The sequence below is a fragment of the Leptosomus discolor genome, chromosome 9 (genome assembly GCF_034619465.1).
Source record: "Leptosomus discolor isolate bLepDis1 chromosome 9, bLepDis1.hap2, whole genome shotgun sequence".
NCBI classification, from domain to species: domain Eukaryota; kingdom Metazoa; phylum Chordata; class Aves; order Leptosomiformes; family Leptosomidae; genus Leptosomus; species Leptosomus discolor.
This window is the reverse complement of record NC_141399.1, coordinates 25,128,674-25,155,564: the sequence shown is the minus strand read 5'-3', so window position 1 is coordinate 25,155,564 and position 26,891 is coordinate 25,128,674. Positions and strand designations below refer to the sequence as shown.

General features: G+C 44.2%; 1 protein-coding gene across 2 annotated transcripts in view; it reads left to right on the top strand.

The window, feature by feature from the left end:
* Positions 1–7,869: 7,869 nt before the first annotated feature.
* Positions 7,870–26,891, top strand: part of BICD2 (BICD cargo adaptor 2) — a 101,368-nt gene continuing 82,346 nt past the window's right edge. For both annotated transcript variants that reach the window (XM_086470414.1, XM_086470413.1), the window contains exon 1: positions 7,870–8,109. In XM_086470414.1, the coding sequence (XP_086326540.1) occupies positions 7,870–8,109 (240 nt within the window). The remainder of the gene's footprint in view (positions 8,110–26,891) is intronic.

Here is a 26,891-nt window from a genome sequence, read left to right as displayed (position 1 = left end):
CAGTTTAAATGTAGGCTTATTCTTGTTTTTGAAGTCAGTCTGTCTGTAGAAGGGACCTGACTCTTGCTGTGCACCAGTAGTATCTCCAGCTGTATTTGTCTATAACTAGTGTGAATAGCCGCCTGCTATGCAGCCTGTGAGTGTAAACCCCTGCGAGTGTACACCCCTGCGTCTGCTTTGCAGATACACAAAAGCCACTCTGGAAAATAATTCAGACATATAAAACCGCAGTAGCTACGGAAAGTAACCCATTAAGGTCTCGTTGTTTAAATGGTTACATTTAACAAGGTGCAATTAACTTTGCGCTCTGTTTACCTGTTTTCCTGAACCTTCCCATGACGGCTCTGAACTGAGCAGTGAGGCATTTTATTATATTTTAATTGTGGATTTTATAATATCCAGTGAAAACACTGCCCATATCAACACATTAGAGTTATCCCTTTTATACATCTAACATTTTTTTAGTCGCCTGGGCTTGCCTTCTTTTGGATTTTGGGTTTTGGTTTGGTTTTTTGGTTGGTTTTGGTTTTTTTTTTGATAGCAGGTGTTTTTAATCAGTTCTGGAAAGGCAGCATTATCTGAAGGCCAGAGCAGAAGGATAGACATCAAAGGACAAAGACTAAGGTATAAATCTATTTATTTCTAACCAGATGTACAAAATAGGAACCTACTGTTACAATCTTAAATCCACACAGTAATATTTCCAAGTGCTAAAGTTGAGCCCTGCTTCAGTTACCAGCTGCTGACATTGACCACAATGATACATTTTGCTTTCATAAAACATTTTAATTAGGAATAATAAGAAGGTAATAGGAATCCAAGATATTAGTAGTTAATACAGGATTTATAGCAGATGTCAGCGAAATCTGTGAATTCTCAAAACGTGTAAGTGGAAATAACATTCTCCAAAACCCAGTACCTTTCTGTTCGGTAACTCAGTAGTTCAGTGCTAAAAGCACAGACTAATTCAGTTGGGTTCCAGAGCACGCCGTTTCCGTTACAATACCACTATCAGCGAGCTGGCTGGCTGGCAGCTTCATCCCTGCATGCTGTGACCTCTCTGTGTGCTTTTACCTCTTTCCAAAATGCAGTAACTTTGCTTCGCTACTAGCCTATGCAGCTTCACCAGCCTTCTGATTTTTTCTTTATTTAAATCTGATGCTCTTGTCATTGAGGGCCCTTATATTTATATAACAGAGGAAAATAACAATGAGCTCAGACCTAATGTGAATTATTTAGTTGATTATCTTTTAAATTAACAATATTAATGCCACAGTTAGGTTTTGCAGTGGTTTTTTTAGAAGTTTTTCCTTAATGTTATCTAGAAAATCGGCACTGAGGAATACTACGTTTAGAACAGGGCAAAATGAGTAGAGAAGGACTAACAGCCATTTCTCACCTTGTTGAGCTACTTAGCAGTGCAATGGGCATGTGGATGCAGCAGCAACAGATGTAATTTACAGCTTGGCTTCCCTGATGTGGAGAAAATGTTCTATTTTAAACTTCTGCATCATCTATTGAGTGACATTTAAGTCGTGAGGTGCCACAGCAGTGTGCTTGTTTGTGAGTAGAAAGAAACTTTTGAAAGTGACTTTTACATGAGCCTTGTCCTGAATTGAAAGCAGATCTGATGCACTTCCCAGAGGCTTGCTTTATATTAGGAACACTGGCATTGCAGGAAGATGTTCTAGCAGTGAGGAAATCATCTGACTGCAGAAATACTGCCTCGCCCTTTCTCCCAGATTAGCCCTTCAGCAAAAGTGATGGAGGAGGAGGTGCCGACAGCATCGTGGGACTCTGGCACATTGCAGGGGATTGCAGAGATGCTCTTCAAAGGCACCAAAGCTGCTCTGGTCCATTGGTGTTATAAGACCATCATCTGTGGGCCAAAACTCTGCCCCACTGTTTTTACCCACGTTACATCAATTTGGAATAATTCAACTGACTTCAGTGAAATTCCTGCAGCATGTAGCAGTGCAGCCAAAAGTAGTCTCTGGCTATGCCTGTCTCACTTCAGAGCTTATTTGAGAAGGGGGCAAATATAAAAACTTCTTTTCTCACACTAGTGAAGTAAGTAGAAACATTTCTTACTTGTACAGAGAAAAGCAAAATCTGTCCCTGATGAAGAATGTGCTGCATTTCTGTGTGTCTGCATAACTATATTACTCCCCTGCAGGTGCCCTTTGGCACCTGAGACCCTTTTGAGTTATAACAGGAAAATTAAGATGGAAGGAAAATTAAAAAAAAAAAAAAAAAAAAGAGAGAGAGAGAGAAATAGCAGTGCAATGATCTGCTTGGTTATATTGGTACACTCCACTGTGTGGGCCCTTGTTTTGCTTCAGTTTAAACATGTGCCTAAAATGATTTATCTAAAATGAAACAGGCTTGGTTTAGATCCAAAGGGTGTGTTCATCTCATCAAAAGAGAGTGAGTAATGGCAGCTCATTTATTGCTCATCGATCAGATTTGCAAAGATGATTTAAAAGGGAACATTTTCAGCAGGGTGAAGCATAAACATGATCCTTTACTGCAGTTCAGCTGAGAAGAGGTCAACCACTTGGGACGACCTGGCCCTTTCTGCAGACATCCAGGAGAAGCTTCCTCAGGTGAATGAGACCAAGGAAGAAAAATGCTGGAAATAAGAGGGCACAGCATGGTCCAGAGAAGCTGCAGGTGGCACTGAGGGAGGAGCTGGGCTTGCAGTGCAGGGGGAGTAGGAGAAAATGAGGAGATTTTTGAGGGGGGTAAAAATCCTCCCTTCCTCACTGGCTTGTTCCCTCCTGGCAGAGTAAGGAAGTATCCTGAGCATCTGCTCCATGCTACACCTGTTATTTGGACCCTCCAGCCATTCGTCTTTGGCAGCTCCTGGCAGTGGTCCAAGCTCTTATCAGGCTGGATATTCAACTGGCTCAAGGAGCAATCCCGGAGGGTTGTTGTGTTCTCCCAAATCCAGCCCAGGCATTCCATCAAATGTCCAAAGTTAAGTCGCCTCTTTCTCCTGATGCTTAGACATCTTAAGAATTAGGTTCTGTGGTGAACATCTCTTAATTCCGCTGCTCATTTCTTGCATGCACTCCAGAGTCAGAGTCAGAAAGCACTCCAGGATCTTTCTGTCAAGAACTCAGCAAAATTTTGAAAATAAATAATTTCAAGTCACTTGAGCCTTTCAGGTTCTTATTTTGAAGCATGTTTTGTTTACTAACAGTCATTACCATACCCTACCCAAACATCTAGCCCATCCCAAAGTGTTCTGACCCCTAAAGTAATATTTTTTTTCTTAAATAGAAAAGAAGAAATTTGGGACTGCTCACCAGGGTTCCTTCTGGCTGTTTCAGGGCCAGTTTAATGATTTTTTTGTTCTGATGTTCCCTATAGCTGAGTTATACACAAACGCAGTGGATAAAAGAAGAATGAAACAATGACAGGCTGTACAACTTTATTTTGCTACACTTGAACTAATCCAAAGTAAGATACAAAAAGAAAGGCATTTTTAAGAGTTCTCATGTCTGTAGTCATCCCAGATTTAGGCACAGGTAAAGTTGGCTTTCCACATTCGTTCAGCAGGGATTATCAGAAAATTCAACTTCTTCGAAGATGATTGTGCCTGCAGATACCTGAACATTCTTCAGTGCTGGATTACAGCGCCTACATGCTTTGCGGTTTGGACTCTGGTTAAATAAGACAAGCATCGCAGGGCTTTGCCTTTGCTGTGATTTTTCCACTGGGCAAAAATTTTTCTGTGGGTTAACTCCCACAAGAAGAAACACTATCCAACTTTATTTTAGTATTCAAGATGGTTCCTGTGTAAATCTATCACCTTGTGCTCGCTGATTAGCTTTAAAATCTCAGCAGGAAAAAAGACTGACAGTCTGCCACCTCCAACTATTGTGTAAGGCTTACGGCACTGTAAATGTACTTGGCCATGACACCTTGAGTCAGTGGGGTAACAGCTAAGCCTCTGCATTAATGGAGTTTGGGGACAGCAAACAGTGTCCGAAATAGGCAGTGGCCTTTGGCTATGCCCAGGAGGCAATGGACACAGGCCAGGCTGCGCTTCTGCGCTCATTATAAGCTTTTTATTATGCTGCATTGTTATCTCGAACGAAGATGGGAATCTTAGCTTTGACAATCTACTCCAGTTTTCTAAAACTGTGCAGAAATGCTTTTGAAATAGCTATAGCGATATTTATAATTGCTGCTGGATATTTGCCTTTGCATCTTGGGCAGTTTATCAAAATAATGAAGTGTGAAACCTAGCAACAAATCTTAGTTTTACGAATGACCTAGAAAACAAATAATTACCCAATGAAGTCACTTGTGCCATGACAAGCTCATCAGCTCATCTCTATTAATCCCCCAAACTGGTCAGGTCTTACAATTTACTTGTAAGCCCAGCAATATGAGGATGTGAACTGAAGCTCCATGTCCTGAGAGCAAGTCATTACATGTGGATTTCAGTTTTGGAAAGGAACGAGCACCGAAGGGTGGCTAATTTGTTTGAGTCCAGAGTTGCAGAGAAAATCCTGAGTGCAACAAAGGCTCAGAAAGTGTGAGGTGAAAGAAAACAAGCCAGTATTTGTTATTAAAAATATCTTATTGATGAACCAGTTGTGAATGGGTGGAATTAGCAATGCTACCAAGCAAGGGCAGACAAAAGAAAAACATAAAAGGAAACAGATTTGAGAAGAAATCTTAATACTATGTTTTTACATAGTGTGGATGAGAATCTGAGAGACAATGTTTTTATTTTCCTCACTTGGTACTAAAAAAGAATCAGGATGTTTAAACCCCCTAAAACCATTCGAGGTCGAACAGTGACGGTTGTGGTGGTACAGCAGCATAAATCCAGTGCAAGAGCGAAGACGCCTTTACATGAGAATTCATCCTTATGGAAATAGCATTAATTTGTTTTCACATTAATTTCATCTGGAGATGGTGAGTTATAGCTACTGCCATTTTAATGTAGGCATTTCTTAATAAACCCATGGGGGAGGCACTGTTTTGAAGGCCACCAGAGCTTGAGCAGACCAGGAGCAGGAGATGGCTCTGCCACCTTAGCTCAGCATGCCTGGGGCAGGATTTTAGGGGCAAAGGTCCCTGTCAGACCTTGGGCTGCCTCGGCATCACTCACCCTCCTTCTGGGTTTCAAGGTATTCTGAGCTGGTGCAGGATTCCCACCACAGAGCTGTATTATGGTTTGGTTTGGAAGGATTATGCTAATTTACTCCTCATTTATGATACATTTTTCTGCCTTTCTAGCACATTGGCTATGGCACATTAACTCCCAGGGACACCTGAGCTGAGGGATTAAAAGTAACTCTGAGGAAATACGACTGGCTTGAAATGTCCCTCAGTGACACTCTGCCTATCTCTTTACTGTGTTCTTCATCAGATGCACCTTCTCCCACTGAGGACACCTGTCAGAGACACCTCTCAGCATCCAAATCCAAACCTGTACAATTTTTATGAAGTAACTACCTGGATTTTAATGATCCCTTTAGGATGTAATACTAGACTTTGCCAACGCAGCACATTCTTTGGGAAAAAACAGCTGAAGACTCAGGTTTCGGGTAGAAGTTAGAAATGAGAAGGGAAAGCCAATGCAGCAGTTGTGCCCTCCAGCCGTCCCTCTTGTCCAACAGTCCATGGCTGGATCAGTGTGAGGCAGAGATACTCCCTGTGTTCTTAGCCGCTGCCAGCCTACTGCTTCTCTTAGTGGGTAACGGAAGAGAAGCGTATTTCAACAGTTTCATGTGGAATTGGGGTGCCTGGAGGTTTTGCAGTCCTGTGGCTGTATGGTTCAAATCTACTGAGGGCAACGGTGTGTTTTGCACCAGTTGGAAATGTTGTAAGATCACAGGCAGCCCCAGGTAGTGCCTAAACGTAACAGATATGGATTTTGTATGAGCTTTGGCACACGCAGTGGACACAGCTTCAGAGGAACGTGAAAACCTGACACTGTACCGACGCTGACATAATGATTACAGAGTGTGTATGTCAGTATTTTCTGGCTTAGGCCAACCGGGTATTTATTTGCTATTAACAAAAAAACTTCCCTGAGGAATTCTGAAAACAAAAAGCTAAAGGAATTTCACACACACTACCTAGGCTGAGGACATGGGCTTGCTACTTCTTAGATCCAGGTGAGTCTTTGAGGGCCACATTGGTGCTCACAGGACAAACATATCCCTGCACGTGAGGCATGGGGAGCTCCAGGTACTGTCAGGGCCCTGAAGAAAAAGTGGCCAAGGCAGTTTCATGATGAACAGGCCGTATTCAGCCATTGTTGAGTTTATTAAAGGGATAAGGGTTTGTATGTGCCATGACAGAGTGTGATGAACACAGGCAGATGTTGAAAGTAGTTTGAAAAAACCCTGCAGCAGTGAGCAAGTACATTGCTTTATGTTCTAGACCTTGTGGAGTGCTCAGACACATAATTGTTTTTATTATGTTTGGCATTTGCTTCTCAGTTCATTACCAATTGTTTTTGGCACTGGAAGAAACTCCGAGCAGTTTCTGCTGCACTGAAGGAGAGTGAAGCAGCAAGGGAGCCAGGAGAGCTCTCCTGCAGATGGGGGGGCAAAGCAGCTGCCTCCCCCACCCAGGAGTAAAGCAGAGGCACGCTCACACTGCCTTTACGGAACTGCTTAGGAATTACAACTATCAGGCCAGGAGAGTCGTTTGGCTCTGTTCAGCCTCCACCATTTTTAGAAATTAATCCTACCTGCGGTGGAGAAATGAGTATCCCAATTTCCGTGCCTCTGCCACCATATTGGACACCAATGGTGCAACACCTGATCCACGTTCCTACGGGATTGGCAACGCCTTTGTCAGGGAGGCAGTGACGTTGCCCAAGCGTTGCTGCCTCCCGTTAATGCCAGTTGAACTTGCTGTGACACTTCTCTCCCGTCAGGCAGTCTGGTGGTACGTGAGCACCTCCTCCCGTGGATGTGCTTACCCTCGGGGTGACGCTGAAGAACACGGTTTTTGTTCCCCGCCGGTGGAAGGAAAACCTCGTGAAGCAGGAACTGTACCGGAGACGTGAAACACGGGAAACAAACGAGAGGGTGCCGGCACCGGTAGCCCCCATGCTGGCCGATGGTTCCTCCCACGCCGGTGCGGCCTGTGACACTTTGAGACCCGGCCCGCGGGACCCACTGTCCGAACTGCCATTTCCCCGCCTCGCGTGGCTGCTGTCGTGCCTCCCTCGCGCAGCCCTCTCCTTTTGGGTGCTCCGCGGCTCCCGCCGCCGCCCGACTAGCAGCCGCCCCGCAAGCAACGGTGGGCGAGGGGCCAGCCGCGGGGGTGTGCCAGCGGCGGGGCGCTCGCTTCTGCATCCCCGCTCGGGCGGCACGGGGGTTAGCTCTAGCGCGGCGGCCGACGGGCCCGGCTGCTAACGGTTACACCCAGCCTTTCCCAGCGGACGCGCCCCTGCCCCCGCCGCCCCCCGCAGCACCGCTCCGCGGGCACCGCCGCCGACGCCCGGCAGGGGCCGCTCTCCTCTCCCGCCTCCGCCACCGCCCCTCGCGGTGCATGCTGGGGGTTGTGGTCCGGCGGGAGGCGCGTCCCGCGGGGCGGCGGCGGGAGCGGACTACCGGCCCCAGCGTGCCGCGGGACGCCGGGCCGGCCGTTCCTTTTGAATGATTTCACTGCGGTCGGGGCTCGGAGCGAGTTTCGCAGCGGCGGCGGCGTGGCGTGAGGGGAGCTGCAGCGCAGCGGGCGCCTCGCCAGTTGATGGCAGCCCCAGCGGGCTCTGCCATGGCCGCCCGCGGGCCGCGGCCCTGTTAGGAGCGGCAGACGGGCTGCGCGTCCGCCCTTTCGCCCGCCCGCCTCGCCAGCTGGGAGCCGGCGGCCGCCCTCGCCGCCGACATGTCGCTGGCCATGGAGGAGGAGGAGTACGCCAGGCTGGTGATGGAGTCGGAGCCCGAGTGGCTGCGGAGCGAGATCAAGCGGCTCTTCCAGGAGCTGGGCGAGACCACCCGGGAGAAGATCCAGGCGGCGGAGTACGGGCTGGCGGTGCTGGAGGAGAAGCAGCAGCTGAAGCAGCAGTACGAGGAGCTAGAGCTGGAGTACGAGACCATCCGCACCGAGATGGAGCAGCTGAAGGAGGTGAGGCGGCGGCGGGGGCCTCGGCGGCAGGTGCCCGCCCTGCGGGGCGGCCCTGGCCCGGGGCCGAGTCCGGCCGCTGTGGGTGATGAGGGCGAAGGTGGTTCGGGGAAGGCGGGAGCGGGACGGGGGTGGTGGGCTGGGGGGCCCCGGGGCTTTTGAGAGGCGGTTGGAGTGTCAGCCCACCCCCGGCAGAATTTGGAGAAGGGTGACCAGGCCTCAGTCTTGCTCCAGGCTGCGCAGTTAAACCTTTCCTTCTCCAAAATGACAGCTCTCGGGAGCGATTGACTTTCAGACTAGGCAAAAAAACCCCAACAACAACAAAACCCCCAAAACCCAACAAAAAAACCCTGAAGGCTTTTCTGCCTCAGACTCCGCTCCTGTGCCAGGGGTGTGTGGGAGGGAGGCGGGTAAATGCTTCTCTTTCTTTTCCCATCCTATCTCGCCTCAGGCTGTGTCCGGCCGGCCTCGGGGCTGCGGCGGCGAGCGGAGCCGCCTGGCTGCCCGCCGTCTCCCGGCGCGGCTCTGCCTCCCGGCCGGGGGCTCTGGCTCTGTCACCCCCCGCGGAGGGGGGCCCGGGCGGGCGGTGCGTGGCGGGGGCCGAGGCTGGGGACGGGGATGGTAACAGCCGGCGTGCCGCTGGCTGCGGTCACATACCCGCTTTTGCGGGGAGAGAGCGGTCTTGCCTTGGTGTTGATAAATTCCTTAATGCGGACCACCACGAAAATAATATAGCGGGCTTTAGTTCACACAACTTTGTTTTGGTGCAGTTCCCTGCTGCTGGGCGGCTTTTTTTTTTTTTTAAATTATTTTATTTTAGGACATTTCAGATCTAATCTGTATGGTGGAGTAAGGTTTGTCAGAAGAAATGCTGGGTTTTTTTAGGTCAACTGGCGCATAAGTTTTTCTCGTTCAAAATCTTATCCAGGTCTGGAACGCGGGAAGAGTGCTGCCTCGGGAAGAGTCCGTGCACAGATTGGTACTGGCCTGCCAGAATATGTAGGCACACGGTTAGCTCTCCTTATGAGAGCTAATCCCTTGCCAGTCTATCACATAGTATGTCCCATGGGAACTTGTTTGTCAGCCTGTACTCTTGGTCATTTTGGTGACTGTTTCTGTGCAGACGAACCCTGTGCTGCTTTTCAACTGATTCATGCCTTGCCTTGGTTGCAAAAGATCTGATACACAGCTGTAAGAGGTGAATATATGTGGATTTATTTGACCAGTGCAAACTGTATCCGACAGGTCTTTGGTTTAGCTCATTCAGTTGGAAATGGATTTGAAGTAGCATCAAAATATGCTGTTTCAAAGGGAAAGTAAATACTTGTAAATGGACTGGTACAAATTCAGTTGAACGTGTGAACACCCTCACTTCATGCATCCTGTGTGTCTTTCAGTCTTGTAACTAAAGATTTATTCTGCTTTTATTATGTTAAACACAACATAAGCAAAAAAGGTTAATTACTTTGAATTGCATGGCTATAAACTTCTTAACTAAATATCCAAGCTGAACAAATGTACCACTGTAACTAAGGCCACTTGAGACCAACAGGGTTATGGCAGTGTACAGTAGAGCAGAGATGCTACGTGGGAAGTCAAGGGTAGAGGCAGCCTTGAAAAGAAGGTGAGAGCGATAGAGTTTGTGAAAAGTCAGTAAACCCATTTGGTTGGTGGGATGGGAAACGTGGTATCAAGAGGTGAAGGGACTGGCTCAACGTCATTCAGCAAGCCAGCGCCTGAGCCATGAGTAGAAGCCAGGTTGCCTTAGTCACAGGCAGCGCTTTGTTCACTGTGCTGTGTACACTTGGGCATTACATGTTTTGGCTTTCAGCTGGAAAAAGGCTTGAAGACAACTTCTTTTCATTCTTTTAGGGCTGCAACACTTCAGAAGCTTGTGAAGGAGATTAAAAAAAAAAAAGAAACCTGCAGGATCAGCAATGATTCACTTCATTTTGCTTTTAACATTCTAAAGGTTTTGCTTTGTATGTGCATGTCCTGTTGTAATTAAGTCAAAACCTGGGAGGCAAACAATTCTGGGAGCAGCTTGAGGACTCTGCTAGTTAGCCTAGGCAGGGAAAAAGCATTGCTCCTCTAGCTTTCTTGTGATGCTGTGGGGGAATCTGGTCTACATGAGATCTTGTAAACCTTTAGCAGATGCATGAGGCATACTCTCGGAGGAGGACTTTATCTTCTTTGCTGTTTATGCAACTTCTTGCTTTTCTCAGGCACAGCTAGAGGAACATTGCATACAAGACTTGGCACCTGTCAAGCTCCAACCTAAAGGGACTCCACCTTGGGTTATCTGAGGTTGTTCTTTGGGAAGGCAGGGGATTTATGGTGGCATGTCTGACTAGAACAGGAGTGCTTTCCATCTCTTGCTTCTTCATGCAACCTTTTAAAATGCAGCAATAGATCTTGTTCCTATAGATCTTGTGTTCCTCTCTACTATATCTGGAGACCTCAGTAGCAGGAGGCCATGATATGCTGAGTGCTGTGCAGGCACACAGCAAAATTTCCTGTCCTGCTGGGTGTTGTAGATTTGGATATACTTTAATTTGTGTAATGTTATGAAGCACCCTGTATCATGTCCCTCTTCATAATGTGGGTAAATGTGCTCTGAGCATGGGAACTTTGTAGTACAGTTTGAAAGTACAGGATTTTCTGCTACAGTCATATCTTCCATAGCTTTCTGGCCGGGTTCTCCTAGCTGCCCCCTATCCCCAATTGTGGTAGAATTTCCTAGCCTTAACCTCCACAGTTTTATCCCTTTGGTAAGAGCAGATGGCATCCCGTTTTGTAAAGATGTCTGTGTACACTCAGTATTTGCAGTTCGAGGTCTCCTGGTGAAGCTGAGGAGCCTTCCTGTCCTTGCACTGAGGCTCCACACCAACCTCTTTTTAGTCAGGGTCCTTGATAAATGGTCGACTCTTCCCTGAGTTTGTCCTTTTACCTGCTTGTGTGCTGACTTGATCTCATATCTGTTGTGGTAATTTGTTCTGCGTTTTCTCTCTCATTTTCATTTGAGAGGACTAAGTTTAAATACAAACTGTCTCCCCAGGTAAACTTATCTTTGCTTTTTGTAAAAGGGAATTGATTTTGAACTTTTATAGATAAATAACAGAGTTTTCCCTAGTTCAGGGGAATAAGGTACTGGCTTTCTTGTAGTGATAATACTACATAATTTTTATTATTGTTTTTTTCCCCTCTAGGAGATGAAGTGATAGAGTTGTTTCTGTAGGTTGTGTTCAACTAGTAAGTCATCCTGTGAGCCTTTGTCTGTGATGGCACTAATTGTATAAATTATAGGGCTGCCTACCTGCCTGAGCTGGAATTTCTGTACTTATGGGGAGAATACATAGGAACAGCTCTTTGTGCGCTCTAGCTCACAAAAGTGATTGTGTGGGGATTCAGTTATTGGTGTTCCTGATGATTTGTAGGGGAATGTGGCGTGGAAGGTTAGCTTGGAAAAGGGGTTATTTGCTTTACTAAGTATTTTCGTATTGCTCTTGAGATGTCAGTTAGATTTATGTCTATTAGTGCTGTTATGAAACTGGCTGCTGTCCAAGGCTCTTTTTCAATTAGGTGGTTATATTGTATTGGTGATGGTAGGCTTGTGTTCAAATCCTTCGGAAAACATGGGCGTTATATTATGAATTATTTATTTCTGTAATAATGTCAAAATATGCAAGTAGACTTGTGACTTGTCCTTAAAGTCTAAAAAAAAGTGTCAGTACATCACAGTTAATGATTACAAGGAAGAGTGGCAATGATCTGTACATGACTCTTCATTTCTTTGTAGGGTGGCAGTGTCTCTTGTTTCTGTTTTTTCCCTATAAGGACTCCGTGTTGACTTTATGCCATGCCATGGATTCACTGTAGAGGATTCCTGGGCAGACTTGGAAGCTGTCTTTGAAAGAAACAGTTAAATAACACCTTTCTGCTTCATTTCCCGTTAAGCTAATGTGCAACTGAGGTGATGTGTCCTGGGCTGTGGTATTTGTGCTATTTGTTTGAATATACTGCTCAGGTGGAGTGTACAGTACCTGTGATCACTGATGGAAGTTTTGCTTTCCTTAATTCACTTAAATATGTTAATTGGATACGTGATACTTCATCCAAACTGGTTCAATGTTTTAACTGTGCACCTTCAAAAGTGAAGGAGAAATCGTTCCCTTTCCTGTATACCTTATATAATGCTGTGTACCTTGTAGACAGACGTTTAAGCTGGTTACTGAAGTAGCAGTGATTTTCCTCACTGGATTTATCTACTTCCAAAGCATTTTACCAATTGTGGTACTGTACTGCTGTGCTTATTTTGTGTGTAGGAACATGAGGGCAAAGAGACAAGAAATAGCTGGGCTAAAGTCACCTAACAAACCAGTGGCAGACTGGGATTAAATCCTCTGTGCTCATAGTTTAGTGCTGGATTGACCAGGTCTTTCCATTTGATCATGGTAAATAATGATATTCAGTTGTGTAGCTCTCGGGCCTCAGGTGCACCTCTGCAGCCTCCTCCTAACAAATACTCAGGTGTAATATCGATTCCTCCTGAAAGAGATGGACCGTGATGACATTTGAGATTCTCTCTAACCTTCGAGTGCTGTTAAAACCGAAGGGTTTAATGCATAAAATAAAGGAAATGGTTTTTTTAATTAGACCAGCTTAAGTGAAATTTAATTCTGCTTATACATATGTAAATCTAGACTAAAAAAAAGACAAATACAAATTGATGTTGGGGATCTGATAGCAGTTTTGCACATACTAATGGAAAATAGTTCTACTTCTGTGAACCTGTCTTGTGGATTTAATGGTGACTGTTACTTGGACTCCGACACCTGCCCACACTTGAAATGTAAGAAGAGAGCAGAACTGCTGTTTCTAGTGTAAAATCAGACTGAAAACTGTGGTTGGGGTAAGCAAAATATTCCTATGTAAGCTAAGCTTCTTATATTTTGATAAATCATAGCTGGTTTATGTTAAGAATAGAGCCACCTGTAATTTTAGTCTGATGTCTACAGTGCTATAGACACTTAGTACTGTGTTTTGGAAAAGCTACTTTTCTTATGTATCCTTATTGTGGAAAAAACAAAGCCTGAAAAGTTAAACATTCCAGTTTTTCCTGCTGTACTAGAAATAGTAACCTGTAAGGCTTCGTGTTGCTTAATTTTCTTTGCCAGTGTGGCTTGAACTGCCTTTCTTAGAAATCAGAAATAATTATTCTGAAAGTGATGATTTCAGATTATTTTCTTGTGAAATTGAGAAATTTTCTTCTCTGTCTTTTTCTGATAAAATTCACTATACCTTATTTAATAAAACAGCTGTAAGTATTTGGGTGAATGTTAAGGAACTTCTGGTGGAATTAAATTATTTAAAAAAACAAAAACAAAAACAAAACATGTTGCCACAGTAGTGGTTTTCCCTAAGATGCTGTAGTCTCAGCTGAGAGCTGGGTCTTGGTGAAACATGATGTTTTATTTTTGTTTTGTGATGCTTGTCTGTGCCTTGGCCCAGAATGAGGGCTGTCTCTGACCCTCCAGCAAACATAAGATAATTTGTTTCTAATTTTCTACATTAGATTAAACCCAAGGTTTCATGAAGGGTTGACAGTGGTAGTGCCATTGGCTACGTATTTTTTTCCCCTGGAAGCGTGGCAGTGCTGGATGTTTGCTGTCCTGGTGGAGGGGATGCAGTGAACTGCACTATGCAACTGAGCCAAATTTTCTTTATTCTTTTTCTTTTCTCTTTTTTTTTTTTTGGTTAGCAAATTTCTTTTCGTTTTCAAATTTGGTTAGTTCCCTGATTTGGGTCACAGGCGTGCTGCACATAGTTGTGCAGGTACCACCTCACCAAGAGTGTGTTACAGCAGCACCAAATAGGTGATGAGAGGAGCATCTTAAGCTGGTCTTGCTGCTGAGCTTGACAGTGAAACTGCTGCCTGAGCAGCACAAACTGTAGCTTGCACAGTGTGCGTGGGTCATTCTTGTCCGACTGCTGGGAATTAGCAGTCTTGGGGATGCTGCAGTGGCAACAGCATTATTGTGAGGTTTGTGCTATGGTAGAGGTCTGTACTGGGATGTAGTCTCTCTTGCAATGCTTTTATCTTTACCCAAATAAACTGTTCCTATTAGAGGCTCACATTTGACATCCTTCATCGTGCAGTCCCGGATGAGGGCACTTGAGAGCTGAGGCTCTGTGTGTGGGATGGAGCGTTGCCTGGCTGTTCAGAGGGCACAGCAATGAGGTCAGCAACAGGGGACAAACAGCCTCGGCAGGAGAAACATTGGATCAACTGCTGCATACTGGCAGCCTCTCTCTGCAGGTGCTGCAGGGGAAGATTTCTTCGAAGTGCTGTTGCTGAGGTATGATATGACAACCTGGAGGGCTCCTGATGGGCACCACTACGTGGTTGGTGGCCGTGTGTTCCACATCCTTGCAGCGGAAGTTTGTGCAGCCCCTGATGTGGCAGATGTCCTGCCTGGAAACTAAAAGTCTCAAATCTACAGTCTGGTGATTTGTCACATGGGGGTTTTCATGCAGCTCTGCTATATGGTCATACCCGCGGCTTCCTCATTTCAAATCACAATTCTCGCTTGCCATTTCAACATCTGCTGGAACAAACTTGCTAGTTTCAGGGGTATTAATACCCAATTTATCCTTTTGAATTTAGGACCATTTTTCTTCTAATCTGAAAGAAAATTCTAATGATTTGGAAAATTGCCTGGTTTCCCTAGGAGGGGGGCAAGTGGTTCGGAATAGCAGTTCTGAGGTCTGTGTGCTGCCCTGGAGTTAATGGGTTCACCATTTCCTCTTTCCCTCTACTGTATGTGAGGTTGTGACAAATCTGTAGCAGCGTGGGGCCGTAAGATGACTTCCAGAGGGTGATGCATCCTCCAGGCATTCATTTGCTTGCTTTCTCTGCTTTTCGCAGACCACAGAGAATTGTTTGTTCAGATCTGGTAACCCAGCAACAGAGGAATATAATGTGGTTTGAAATATGATCTGCAAAACCTTAGCAGAAGGAAGTGACATAAATAAACTTTGCCTTCCAAATGAATGCAGGAGACTCCATTTCAGAGAACAGCTGATGTTTTAAGTTAATAGCTGCAGAACTTGGCTTTTTTGTTTGTTTGTTTTCCTCTTCCTCCAGCTCTTTGTCTTCCTTCTTTCCACCTCCTGCTTTCCTTCCCCTCCTCTCTCCCAGCTGTTTTCCCTACTGTGTCTGAAATTCACACCAGGCAGTGGAGTCTGCCACCACATCCTGACATTTGTCAGACTGGCCCCACAGACACGCATCATTTTGGAGTGAGTAGATGGGACCTACCTGAAGAGTCTGCTAAAAGCTGAGGTCCATCTTGCCCATAAAACAGATGGGTTTGCCACTGGGGCTCTGGGGAAGCAGGGACACATGTAGTGACTAGAGAGTCCTTTACACAGAAAACTGCTTGGCTCTGGGGTCTGTGTGCTGGACATGGGCCTAATTGGGAATGTCTGGCCCAAACATAGTTGAAGGGCAGTGTGGGAATGGATATGATTCCTCTGCAGTCCTGTGGCCATGTTCAGCATTTGGGTTGGGGAGTGGCTGTGCCATGTTAGGACCTATACAGCTCTGGCTGAAATGAATGCCTGGTGGTGTGCTGCACTCGTGCTGTATGGCCCAGCCTCTGCAGTATGCTGCAGTGCTTTGTCTCCTTAAATCTTTTGTTTTCACCCCTTAATTGCTGCCAACGCGTAGCCTGGATCTTAGGAAGCTTACAGAGTGGTGCTGAGTGCTATGCTGTAGGCAACGTGGCAGTATTATGGTAAATTCATTAGGAAGTCTTTCCACATGTCCTGTCTGTCAGTGCTGAACAGAACTGGTCCTGTAGTTTAGCTCTTGCTCCAAGGCAGAGAAGTGTATTGACCTAATGGATGAATAAGCTTATTTCTTCAGTATTGCTACAAACCAAAAACATGTTTGAACTGCTGTCTAACCTGCCAAAATGAAACAAGTTTCATTGCTTCCTGCGCACGGAAAGTTTGTTACATCTGATTTTAGTCTTTTTCCAAGGTCAGAATCCTTTTTGTTTTCAAATGATCTATGGATGATGTTTGGAGCTTGTTTTGTTGCATGAAGAGATGACTCTAAAGTAGAAGGGATTTTCTTGCACTCCCTGCACATGAGTCTGTGTGTGTTCTGAGGGAGAGATTTGGTTGTAGTGCTCAGTGTGGCTGAATATCATGACACAAAACTGGGAGGAGTGGCTGACACACCAGAAGGCTGTGCTGCCATTCAGTGAGACCTGGACAGGCTCGAGAGCTGGACGTGGAGAAATTCAATGAACTACAACAAGGGCAAGTGTAGAGTCTTGCATCTGGGAAAGAACAACCCCATGTACCAGTCTAGGTTGGGGACTGAGCTGTTAGAGAGTAGCATAGGGGAAAGGGACCTGGGAGTCCTAGTGGACATCAGGACGACCATGAGCCAGCAATGTGCCCTCATGGCCAAGAAGGCCAATGGCGTCCTGGGGTGTATTAGAAGGGGTGTGGTCAGTAGGTCAAGAGAGGTTCTCCTCCCCCTCTACTCTGTCCTGGTGAGACTGCATCTGGAATAATGTGTCCAGTTCTGGGCCCCTCAGTTCAAGAAGGACAGGGAACTGCTTGAAAGAGTCCAGCACAGAGCCACAAAGGTGATGAAGGGGGTGGAACATCTCCCTTATGATGAAAGGCTGAGGGAGCTGGGTCACTTTAGCTTGGAGAAGAGGAGACTGAGCGGTGACCTCATTAATGTTTATAAATATGTAAAGGGTGAGTATCAGGAGGATGGAGCCGGGCTCTTTTCAGTGATGTCCAATGACAGGACAAGGGGCAGTAGGTGCAAGCTGGAGCATAGGGGGTTCCACATTAACATAAGGAAAAACTTTTTCACTGTGAGGGTGGCAGAGCACTGGAACAGGCTGCCCAGAGAGGTTGTGGAGTCTCCTTCTCTGGAGACATTCAAAACCTGCCTGGACACACTCCTGTGTGGCCTAGTCTATGTGGTCCTGCTCTGGCAGGTTGGACTAGATGATCTTTTGAGGTCCTTTCCAACCCCTAACATTCTGCGATTCTGTGACATGTCTATCATCCAGCCCAGCCCCCTCTAGCTCTTGCTACAGCTCAGCAGTGGGTGCCCTGCCAGTAGCTGTGAATAAAACTTTTTGACAGTATGATGTTAGGAAGGAAACAGAGAGAACGCATTTTCAAGCAGTCAGTATATAATTATTTTGTGATTTTCTCTGAAGTCATTTGGAGGGGACGTTTGGCCTTTGAAATGGGAATCAGCTATTGTAGGATGAATGTGACTGTCCCCAAGAGGCAATGAGCAGAAAAAAGCAGTGTCATGCAGCATGTGCCCTCAGCTTTGGTACATACTGTCAAAAGAAGAAAGATTATTTTGCCAAAACATACTTCCATAAATAAATTTTGGTCTCTGATTTAGCTGAAATCATTCAGCAGTGATCCTGATTTAAACTTTTCTCTGGCACAATTTAATCCAGTAGCTTTCTGAGACTTGTATCTATGTGAAGAAAGGCTCCAGCCTGAGTTGTATCTTAGTTGACAGTGTTCCACAGCTGTGCAACTAATTCCACTTGGCTCCCTTTTGGAAATGGTTTCATAAAGTGCTTGTTTTTAACCAAGAAGTTGTTAAAATAAAATATTCTTGGCTGTTAAAATCAGTTTAATGTTGTTCACATATATAATTTGTGAACAGGGATTGATCTGTTCATTTCCAGCTCAAATTTTCTTCTGTCTCCTTCAAATTTTATATAAATGTACATAATTTAACAGCTGTAATGTCAATAACAGTGAGGCTTGACCTATAACAAGAGGTGTAATTTTTCTGTTCATCAAATACCTATTCTTCCATGTGGTTCTGTGTGTGTCCGTCTGTGTGTTGTCATGTCCCACCCCCAACTTTTGTGGCTTCTGTCTCTGACATTTCTCACTGCAAAAGTCCATTTTACACATTTGGTAATGGTTTTCATTCTGTCACTTAGCAGTACTGAGATTTTCTCCCACATCTTTCAGCTGTGGTGGTAGGCAGAGGGTTTAAAGAAGAATTTGCATTTTGAATACAGCAACATACGTTTCATCACACTAAATATAAGAAAATGCAAACCTTTGTGCATCCTCTGAAGCATTAGTACCCTTAAGAAGGCTTTGTCCTGGCCTTGTCCTCTAGAAAAATATGCTGATTTTCTTTTCTCCCAATTATAATGGAATGATAAGCTTTGTGATCTTAAATAAATCCGAATGCTCTAGCTTTTGTCGGCCAGCTTTCTGGTCTTTCATAACAATATGGGTGGTTGTTTTTAAATTTGAATGGCTGGTTGGTTTTCAAGATGGATGAGATCCTGTCGTGTAAAAATCTGTCTTATGTGTACATAACAAGTGTAATGTGAAAGTGCAATCTTTCTTATACCGTATAGCTACATGAAATCTGCGTTGAAATAATGTCAGTGAGTTAACTGCAAGTGCATGAAAAGCAGAACATTTTGTTAAGTTGGAAAATCCCATTGCTGTGGCAGGTTTATTAGGCATTGCTTGTGTGTTTGTGGAGGCCTTTCCTCCCTGATGGGAAGGAGAAGATAAGTACAGCAGATTGCAATTTCAAGTATTACACTGGGGTTATTTTTAGTCTTGCCTCACAATTTCTTTCCTTGTGTATCTTTAATAAGAATTTTACCTTGAATCCAAACTGCTAAGATTTTTGTGTCATTGGTTTTGGCAAACATTTCTGAATTTTTTTAGTCTGCTTGTGTTAGGATATAATGGTTTTTACCTCTGGCATCAAAACCATTTCAGGTGGGCAAGAAGTCACTTATCTGTCCCCTCACGTCAACTGCAAAGGTTACATAGAGCCCATAAGGGCAGAATTGTTATTGACTTTTCCTAATTAGTAAGATCCCTCTAACATCTGATTATTCAATTGTGACAAAATCCTCTGGGACTTCAGTGGGAACAGAGACTAGTCCAGCATCACTTTGTTTCGTAGGTATGATAGTCTTGCCAGAAAAACTGATTGAAGTGAGAGGGACTTAGGAAACCATTAAGGCCTTTTTTTTCTGCAGTGTGCTGGGTTCACATGGGACATGCCAAGATCCGTGCCCTTACTTGTGCAGCAAACCTGTTCAGGGGAGACAGCTGCCCCTCTAGCCTCAAATAGTTTTTCATAGATGAAATCTGGGCTTTGTGCACTGGCTATTTATTGGCAGTGTTGCTAGTCTTAAATGCCAAGATATCAGGAATTGTGCCTTTAAAAAAAAAAATCACGCCTACAGTTTATTGAAATGAGGAAAGAGGAACGTAGAGTTAGGTTGACTTGGTTTTGTGCGCTCCTAGAGGCTTAAAAATACCTGAACTGCCCCTGCATTTTCCCCTTCTCCCGTGAAGAGGACAAATTCCTTGACTTTTAAATGCCAAATAATTTAAAACCTTGATACTCATGAGATGGTTTTGTATTTGCACGTCTGAAGTGTTAACTAAGCATCTAACCTTGTATGGATGTTTGGACTCGTAAGCCCCAGATATAAATAAATGCACACACAAAATCATGCCCTTAAGTCTGTAGCTGCTTTGAGTTTAAGGGGTGTTAAGGCTTGTGCATTCAAAGAACCTTTGTTGTAACTTTTCTAAAAACGGCAGAAAAGTGTAGTCTATGTTGTGCTCTAATTACTTACAAAATAGGAGATTTAATGGGAATGCAGATGGACCCTGAAACCTAATGACCTTTCTTCCCCAACAACAGGAAAATTACGTACTAGCATTTCCTTTGAGCTGTGCCTCGGTGTTAGGTGGGAGAGCAGGCGTGCTGCAGCATGGAAGTTCTGTAAGACACCTTCGTAAATACTTGGATTTTGTTCTGCAGTTGTAGCACCAGATTTTTGTCTTGTTTTTCTCCCTCCTTTATTTTAAATGGGTTGGGAATGTTTTATGGGCAGGAAATGGGAATGACTGTTTCGTGAGCACAGCTGTTTTAAATAAACTTAAACCAGTGGAAGGGAGTTGAACTCTCTCCTTTCGGAAACAGCCAAAAACCTCATGGAATTGGAATAGCTCTTTGCTTTTTGAAACAGCAGACTTAGTTTTTAAACTGTCCGCTTGTATCCTTAGCTTACAGCATCACAAGTTTCCTTACCGTGTCAATGAGGCTGTTAAGGATGTTTCCCTCATTAAATTTGAGAGAAAGTAAATTGAAATAAAGGGATTTTAGATTTTATGCTTTACTACTGGAGTTTAATCTTAAATTAACATGAATTCCTTTCTGAAATTCTGTTTAGGGTTGAATTTCTAGTTCTCGCTACTGTTGTTGAGGAAGAAAATATATCTAGAAATTCCAAAAATTTTATGTACTTAAGTAATAAAACTTAATGTACTTAAGCAACTCCTGATAAAACCTTAAATACAGTCCATGAGGTTAGTGCTTTCTCTCACATTTGTGCTACAGTACAGGCAATTAAATACTGAATGGATGGGACATAGCTAATTTAATGTGACCTCGGTGAACTGCATTGAGAAATCTCTTTGAACACGTCATACCTATTTGTAAACACAAATTTCCCCATGGCACACAACTAACACAATGTAGATTCCTGTTTTGCACTGGAAGTTGATAAAGCATAGATGTGTATTGAGTGTCTTGTAACAGGAGGCATCTACTTGTTTTTTTATTCCTTACTTTCTGTGTGTACACATGTATGTCTGGCAAATTCTAGCAGTATGAGAAGACTGAAGAAGCTCAAGTGTTTCTTTTTTTTGCATACAATAGCTAAACACAAGAAGAAGAGACCTTCAAGCTTCTGATCTTTTAAGAATGTATTTTGAAAGATGTTTAAGATCATTCACTTTTTCATCTGTATAATGAAAGGATGTGTAAATCATTTTCTTATGTAGATCTTGGCAGCTGCCAGTTGAGTCCGGGGAAGGGGTAAGGAGAGCAAAAATGAGATACAAACTAGCAACTGAGCTGTAACTTCACATCCTTGTTTATGCTGAGCATTATCGAAACAGTCCCCAGGACTGCTGAAACACTGTGTACAACAGAAACTTCCTGGAGCTGTGGTGATGGAGGATATTGCAGCCTAGTCTGATACCTTTCACTTTCTGCCACCCCCTTGCTCCACTAAAGTTTTGAAAAAGGTAGTGTGTCTGCTTTCCAAACACACTTTCCTGGAGAGTTTCATTGGGTCTGTGAAAGGATTTTTGAAGGCATCTTTCCCAAAGGTGAGTTGGGTAGTTGTTGAGCTGCACCTCTCGTATTCTGGCTTCTGGTCATTCTGTGCTTGCCATTGCGTGAAGGTTCGACCCTTTTGTTCAGATCCCTTCTGATTAGAGTTGTTGAATTCAATCTCTGAATTTAATATACATCTTTTTGGTAATTCAATGTGGTCTTAAAATTTCTTTGTTTAGAAGATAAAAGGGAATATGTGGAAAAGACACGTAATTTTTTTTCTCAAATGATGATGTTTCTCTCGCCCTCCTGCCTGTCCCTATATGTGTTGTGTACTCACGAGCCACGGTCTTCATGGACTTGAAAAGGATTCTCTGAGGCTGGGGTTAGTCTAAGCCAGACTGACTGGACAACAGGGTGAGTGGCAGGTAGGTCGGTCTGAGCTTACCACTCCCCACAGGAGCAAGGAGAAACTGCATTGGCTTGGTTTGACAGACATGAGCCAGCTCAAGCCTCCTTCCTGTCTTCTGGTCTTACCTTCCTGTCTAAACCCACAGGGCTTTGGTTTTGTTTTGTTACTATTGCTGCTTGTGAAATCGCTGCAGTTGGAGGGCAGAGTACTTTACGTAACCTTTATAAAGCTTCTCCTTTTTCTGTTCATGAAGGATTTTTACCAAAAGGTCTTCAGAAGTGAAGGCTTAGAGCAAAGTAAAAAAAATATTGGGAGTTTTATTTGAAATTTTAACATTACTGATCTCTTACAAGCCTGTCATATTTTTCTTAAAATGTTAGCAATTACTGTGTGTAACTGTTGCTTTCATTTGTACATGTGTGCAATGTTTTGTCTTGCATGGGTTTATTTATCTAATAAACATTACATGGTAATTTCTGTATTCATTATATTTATATTACAGCAATGCCAGGTGTACAAGCATATGCACAGTCGGCTTAAAAAGAAAATGATGAGGCTTGGCACAGGCTACTTTGTTTAAAGCATAGTTGGCAGGAAGGAATGATGTTCTGCCCCGGGACAAGGAATGTCAGACCAGACCGTAGAACTGTCTCACTGTCTGGTGACTATCTCTAAATACTAGCCAACTTCAAATGAAAGTTTATCTTTGTAAGACAGGTAAGTCAGTCAGTGGTGGAGAGCATGTTGGGTGAGCAGTGCAAGAGGGGATATTCCATTGGGAAGCTGCCACACCACAGCACGTAGCTGACTTGTAAACTGCGATGAGAGACTGTACATTCTGTATGAGAATAAGTGAGATTCACCTCGCAATGGTTCCAGACTGGGACCCCAGTTAGGAAAGGGCTCACGACATGCTGATTAGGAGCATCTGCTGGTGGGAACGTGTGTGTGCGCTAGGCTCTTCTGGCTTTCGGGTGCAAGTGGAGGGTTTGAACATAACATCTGCTACCTTGCATCTGCGGCTTTGTCAGTGGCTTCGTTTCAGCCACCTTTGACTCAAACACAATAGGCAAAATATAAGGCAGCTATTTTTGTAAGTTTCTCCTTTTAGGGGTAATAGTTCTTCTTTTTGCATGAGTACAGCCCATGTTCTCTATGTGAGTCCAACTCAGGAAGCTGTTTAAAGGTGAGCTGAAGCCAAAATATCCAAAGTAATCACTGGGAAATGAGACCGCTTGCACTTAACTGTCTGAATTAGAGCAGTGTTTGGGTAGTAGGGGTGTGTTAAAACATTTCCCCCCTCCCCCACTGGTTATAATGAAGTGTTGTTCTAAGATCCTTCAGTAATCTTAGAAATGTTTTAAGAGCACATTTGAGTCACTTGGAACAAATCCAGCTGTGGAGTTGTTTAGCTCCAGCCTCTAGTGTATTTGTGTTGCTGCAGAGCATTCCATAAAAACTACAGACTGAACCATGGCACATACATAAGTAATCACAAATACAATGTGCTGTGTTTAACTTACTTCTTCACTTTCTGTTCTTTGCCCACAGGTTGTGGAGCCTCTGTCTTTGGAGGCACTCAAAACCCAACTGGACAATGTCCTGAGCAACCTGCTGTAGGTGGCCCTGCTTTAAGCAGGAAAGTTGGACTAGGTGATCTCCAGTGGTCCCTTCCAGTCTCAACTATTCTGCGATTCTGTTATGCTGTTACTTATATATGTATGGTTTTTATGTGCTGTGCTTTATAATATGCCCCATAGTTTGGGATAGAGTTCTAAAGTTTGAACTCATTTTTATGATTCCCACCCTCCAGCTATATTTAGGCAGTGAATATTTGCTGAAGGATTGAGTAGAGTTTAGCAAGTGGAGCACATGAGTTATGTTAGTTGTTTGATTGGATTTCAGGAGGGCTGAAGGAATGCTGGCTGCTGTGACACTTGCAGCATTACTTCTTAGGAAAGGAATGCAGGAGATGGGTTGTCTTCTGTCAGTGTCAGACCTTTCACAGGCTTTATAGTTTTATTCCCACATTTAGGTTTTTGCAGTGAACCTGCTAATCGCTCTCATGTTCAGGAGCTTTGAAGCCCTCCTCTCACCCCTGCATGTGTTCTGCATCATTCTACCCTCTGTCCTTGCAAATGGCTATTTAAGTCCTAGAATGGTGTGCATGAATTATGGTCACCTTTAACTTCTGTGGGGTTCTGGGATGGGAAAAATCCTGTATTCCAGGTTTTTGACTCAAGTGAGCCATGACTGATTATACTTTCCTGTCCTCCTGGTCCCCAGTGGAGATAAGCACAGTGGAGAACTGGAGGGAAACTGTATGTAGGACTTCCGTGGCCAGTAGAATCAGGCCTGAAGGACATCTCTTAGCTTGTGACTCATCCTTTCTGAATTTTGGGAGGTTTTTAGGAAGATGAGAGCGCCTTTAGGGCTGGGATGTAGGCTTTGTGTCAGGGCTGCTGGGACAGTGGACTTGAATATCAGCTGGCCTGGAAGTTTGGATGAAAACTTTCCCGTTTAAATGTTCTGTATTTCAGTCTCTCGTGGATAAATACTAGGGTAGGTAGAGCATAGCTTTCCTGGCAGTTACATGTTTGAGACAGTCCCCCACTCAAGGACTTACAAATAAATTAACTTGATCTTATCCTCTCTGTGGAAGGAGACAAGGAAGAGAAATATCTCTAAAGATTCCTTGTTGCCTACTCATTTGACTTGGGAAACAGGCAGAAACCAAAACAACAGGAGTACAGTAAGAAATGTGGTGATGAGAGCTGCTAATATCCGCAGGTACATCTGCACAGAACGAAAGCTCTGGAGATTTACGTTAGCTGCTGGTTTGTGTACTGGTTTATAGCAGGTTCTAATCTAGCCTGTGTGGCCAAGCGCCCTAAAATATAAATGACTGTCTTGGTTTGAAAGACAGGTGTCTGGCAGGAGCCTCCCTTGAAATGGAAAGTGCAACCCCCTTCCCTCCAAATTATTATAATTTTGAAATTAACAGGCCTTCAGGCAAAGATACGGGGAATAGGAATAACAGTTCTTTACTAATATAAAAAACACAAAGCAAGGAAAAAACAAGCAACCCAGTGGTTTACACTGACAGAGTCAGAAATACAACCTGACACCCTGTTAGGGTGGCAGTAGCAGTCCGATAAGATGATGGCTGCAGTCCTCCTGAAGCGATGGATGTAGTTCTGTTGAAGCAGCGATCAGGTAAAAGAGTCTGGTCTTCCTCCGAAGGTCCAGTGGTAGGTAGGTAGCTCTTGTCCTCTGGAACTCCAGTGGGGGGAAAAGCTCCTCTGGGAATCCAGTGGAAGAAAGGCTGCTAGGGTGTTCGAGATCTCAGCTTTTATTTGGCATGGACTGCTTGGCTCCTTCCCCCCGGGCGGAGCATCTCACAATGGGATGGGGAGTCGTGAGGCAGTTCCTTGATGGGCCATTAACAGGAGATAGTCCAGAGGGGCGAGGCAGGGAGCACCGCCCCACCTGGTCTCAACAGCTCCTGAAGATGGTAATAGAATACTTTTTTTTTCCTTTTGGCACATTTTACACTGTAACCTAGGACAATGACTTATCGGGACTGAAGCAAATGGACACTTCTAATGTGATACAAAGCCTGTTAACATCAAAATTGGTCTGATATTCCCTCTGACCTCTCCATTGTTAGGGTTTGCAGGGAGCATAGTAAGGGTTTCATTCCTTTCATGCCCCCTCATTGTGTGGGACTGTAGCTGGGGAATGTGTCTTGGAATTTGGCTCATCTGGGGAGGCTTTAGGGGCTGATGAAGCCCCTGTGAGGCATCTGTTCACTTTTAAGGTTCTTGGCTCTGGGAATTGTGGCTCTGGCCTCAAAGAGCGTTTATCAACATGGTCTACCATGCCCCTTCTTGATCAGCGTGGTTGTGTATGCCCTTATTTTCACAACAGACCTGTCCTGTACTTACTCACAGTAGGCCTGAAATAGCATTAAGGTTGACACTATTTCTGTGTGCTTCACAAGGAATGTATTTTCTCATCTTATTATCATTGTTCTGTCTGGCAAGGTCATCTCCATAGAAAGTGATTAATTTGATGAAAGTATTTCTCTAGCCCTGGGCTCCTCTATTTGCTGCTTAGTACCATGCTGTGTTAGTCATGTGTTAGCTTTGTCTTGCTGCACATAATATTAGGCTTTGTATGAAGAATGTGGCCTTAATCTTCAGTGGGTCCTGCTGTACAAGGGAGTAGAGCCTCTACAAGATGTAGAGTTTATGCAGATCTGATTTTTTTTCCGTTGTCTCTTGGTTCAATGAGGCTCTAAGCTAGGTTTTACTTGTAAAAATTGCCAGACTTATCAAGAGCAGCGCAGTACTTGGTGCCTGTACTCTTCAGTGCACAGGCTTTGATTGTTTAACTCTTCCTCTTGTGTTTTAACACCAGACTTAATGCTGCCTTTGGAACTGGTGTTGCAGCAAAGCAGGGTTGCAGTGTTTTCCCATTGGTACTGATCTAGTGTCTTGAAATTTCAGGACTGGAGATGTGTATATTTCTAATTTTCTTTCTTCTTGGAGTGCAGAAAACCACTGTAATAATGGAAAAGTTATTTAACAAATTTGAGTAACATCTGTGGGGACAGCTAGAACTTCTCTTATTCCATTTCTTTAGCTTTTCTTTAACTTTGAGGCCTTCATGTGCCTGAAAACAGTGTCTGTTTATAATGCAATGAATTGCCTTGCTCAAATTCCAGCTCTAAATTTGAAATGAGCTCTTGGAGAAACAGAGAATTCTTCCTTGTAGTCTTAATAAAACGGATCTTCTTCAGTATGACACTGCATTCAAGATGGGGCACTCTGCTTCTCTCAGTTCTGTGTTGAGATTGTAGTTTGGTTTTGAATTAGTCAGGCTTTAGACATTAGTCCTGTATAGACGTGCCCAATGTTTCGTTTGGGAACAAACAGCTAGGGCAGCAGTGGCAGTGAATGCAAAGTGTAATAATATTCAAGGAAATGGTGGGGTGGGTAGCGTGCTATTAAGTGTGCCCTTAAGGACAGCCATGTGTTTGATTCTGAAAGGCTGAAGAGTGTAGCTTTAAAACTTACTTCAGTCATGACTTCTCTCTTTACCACAGTCTCTTGCTTGCTCTTCTGAAGCTGGGGAAATGTACTTTTGATCAGTTACCTCTGTGACCAGAGTAGGGCAGAC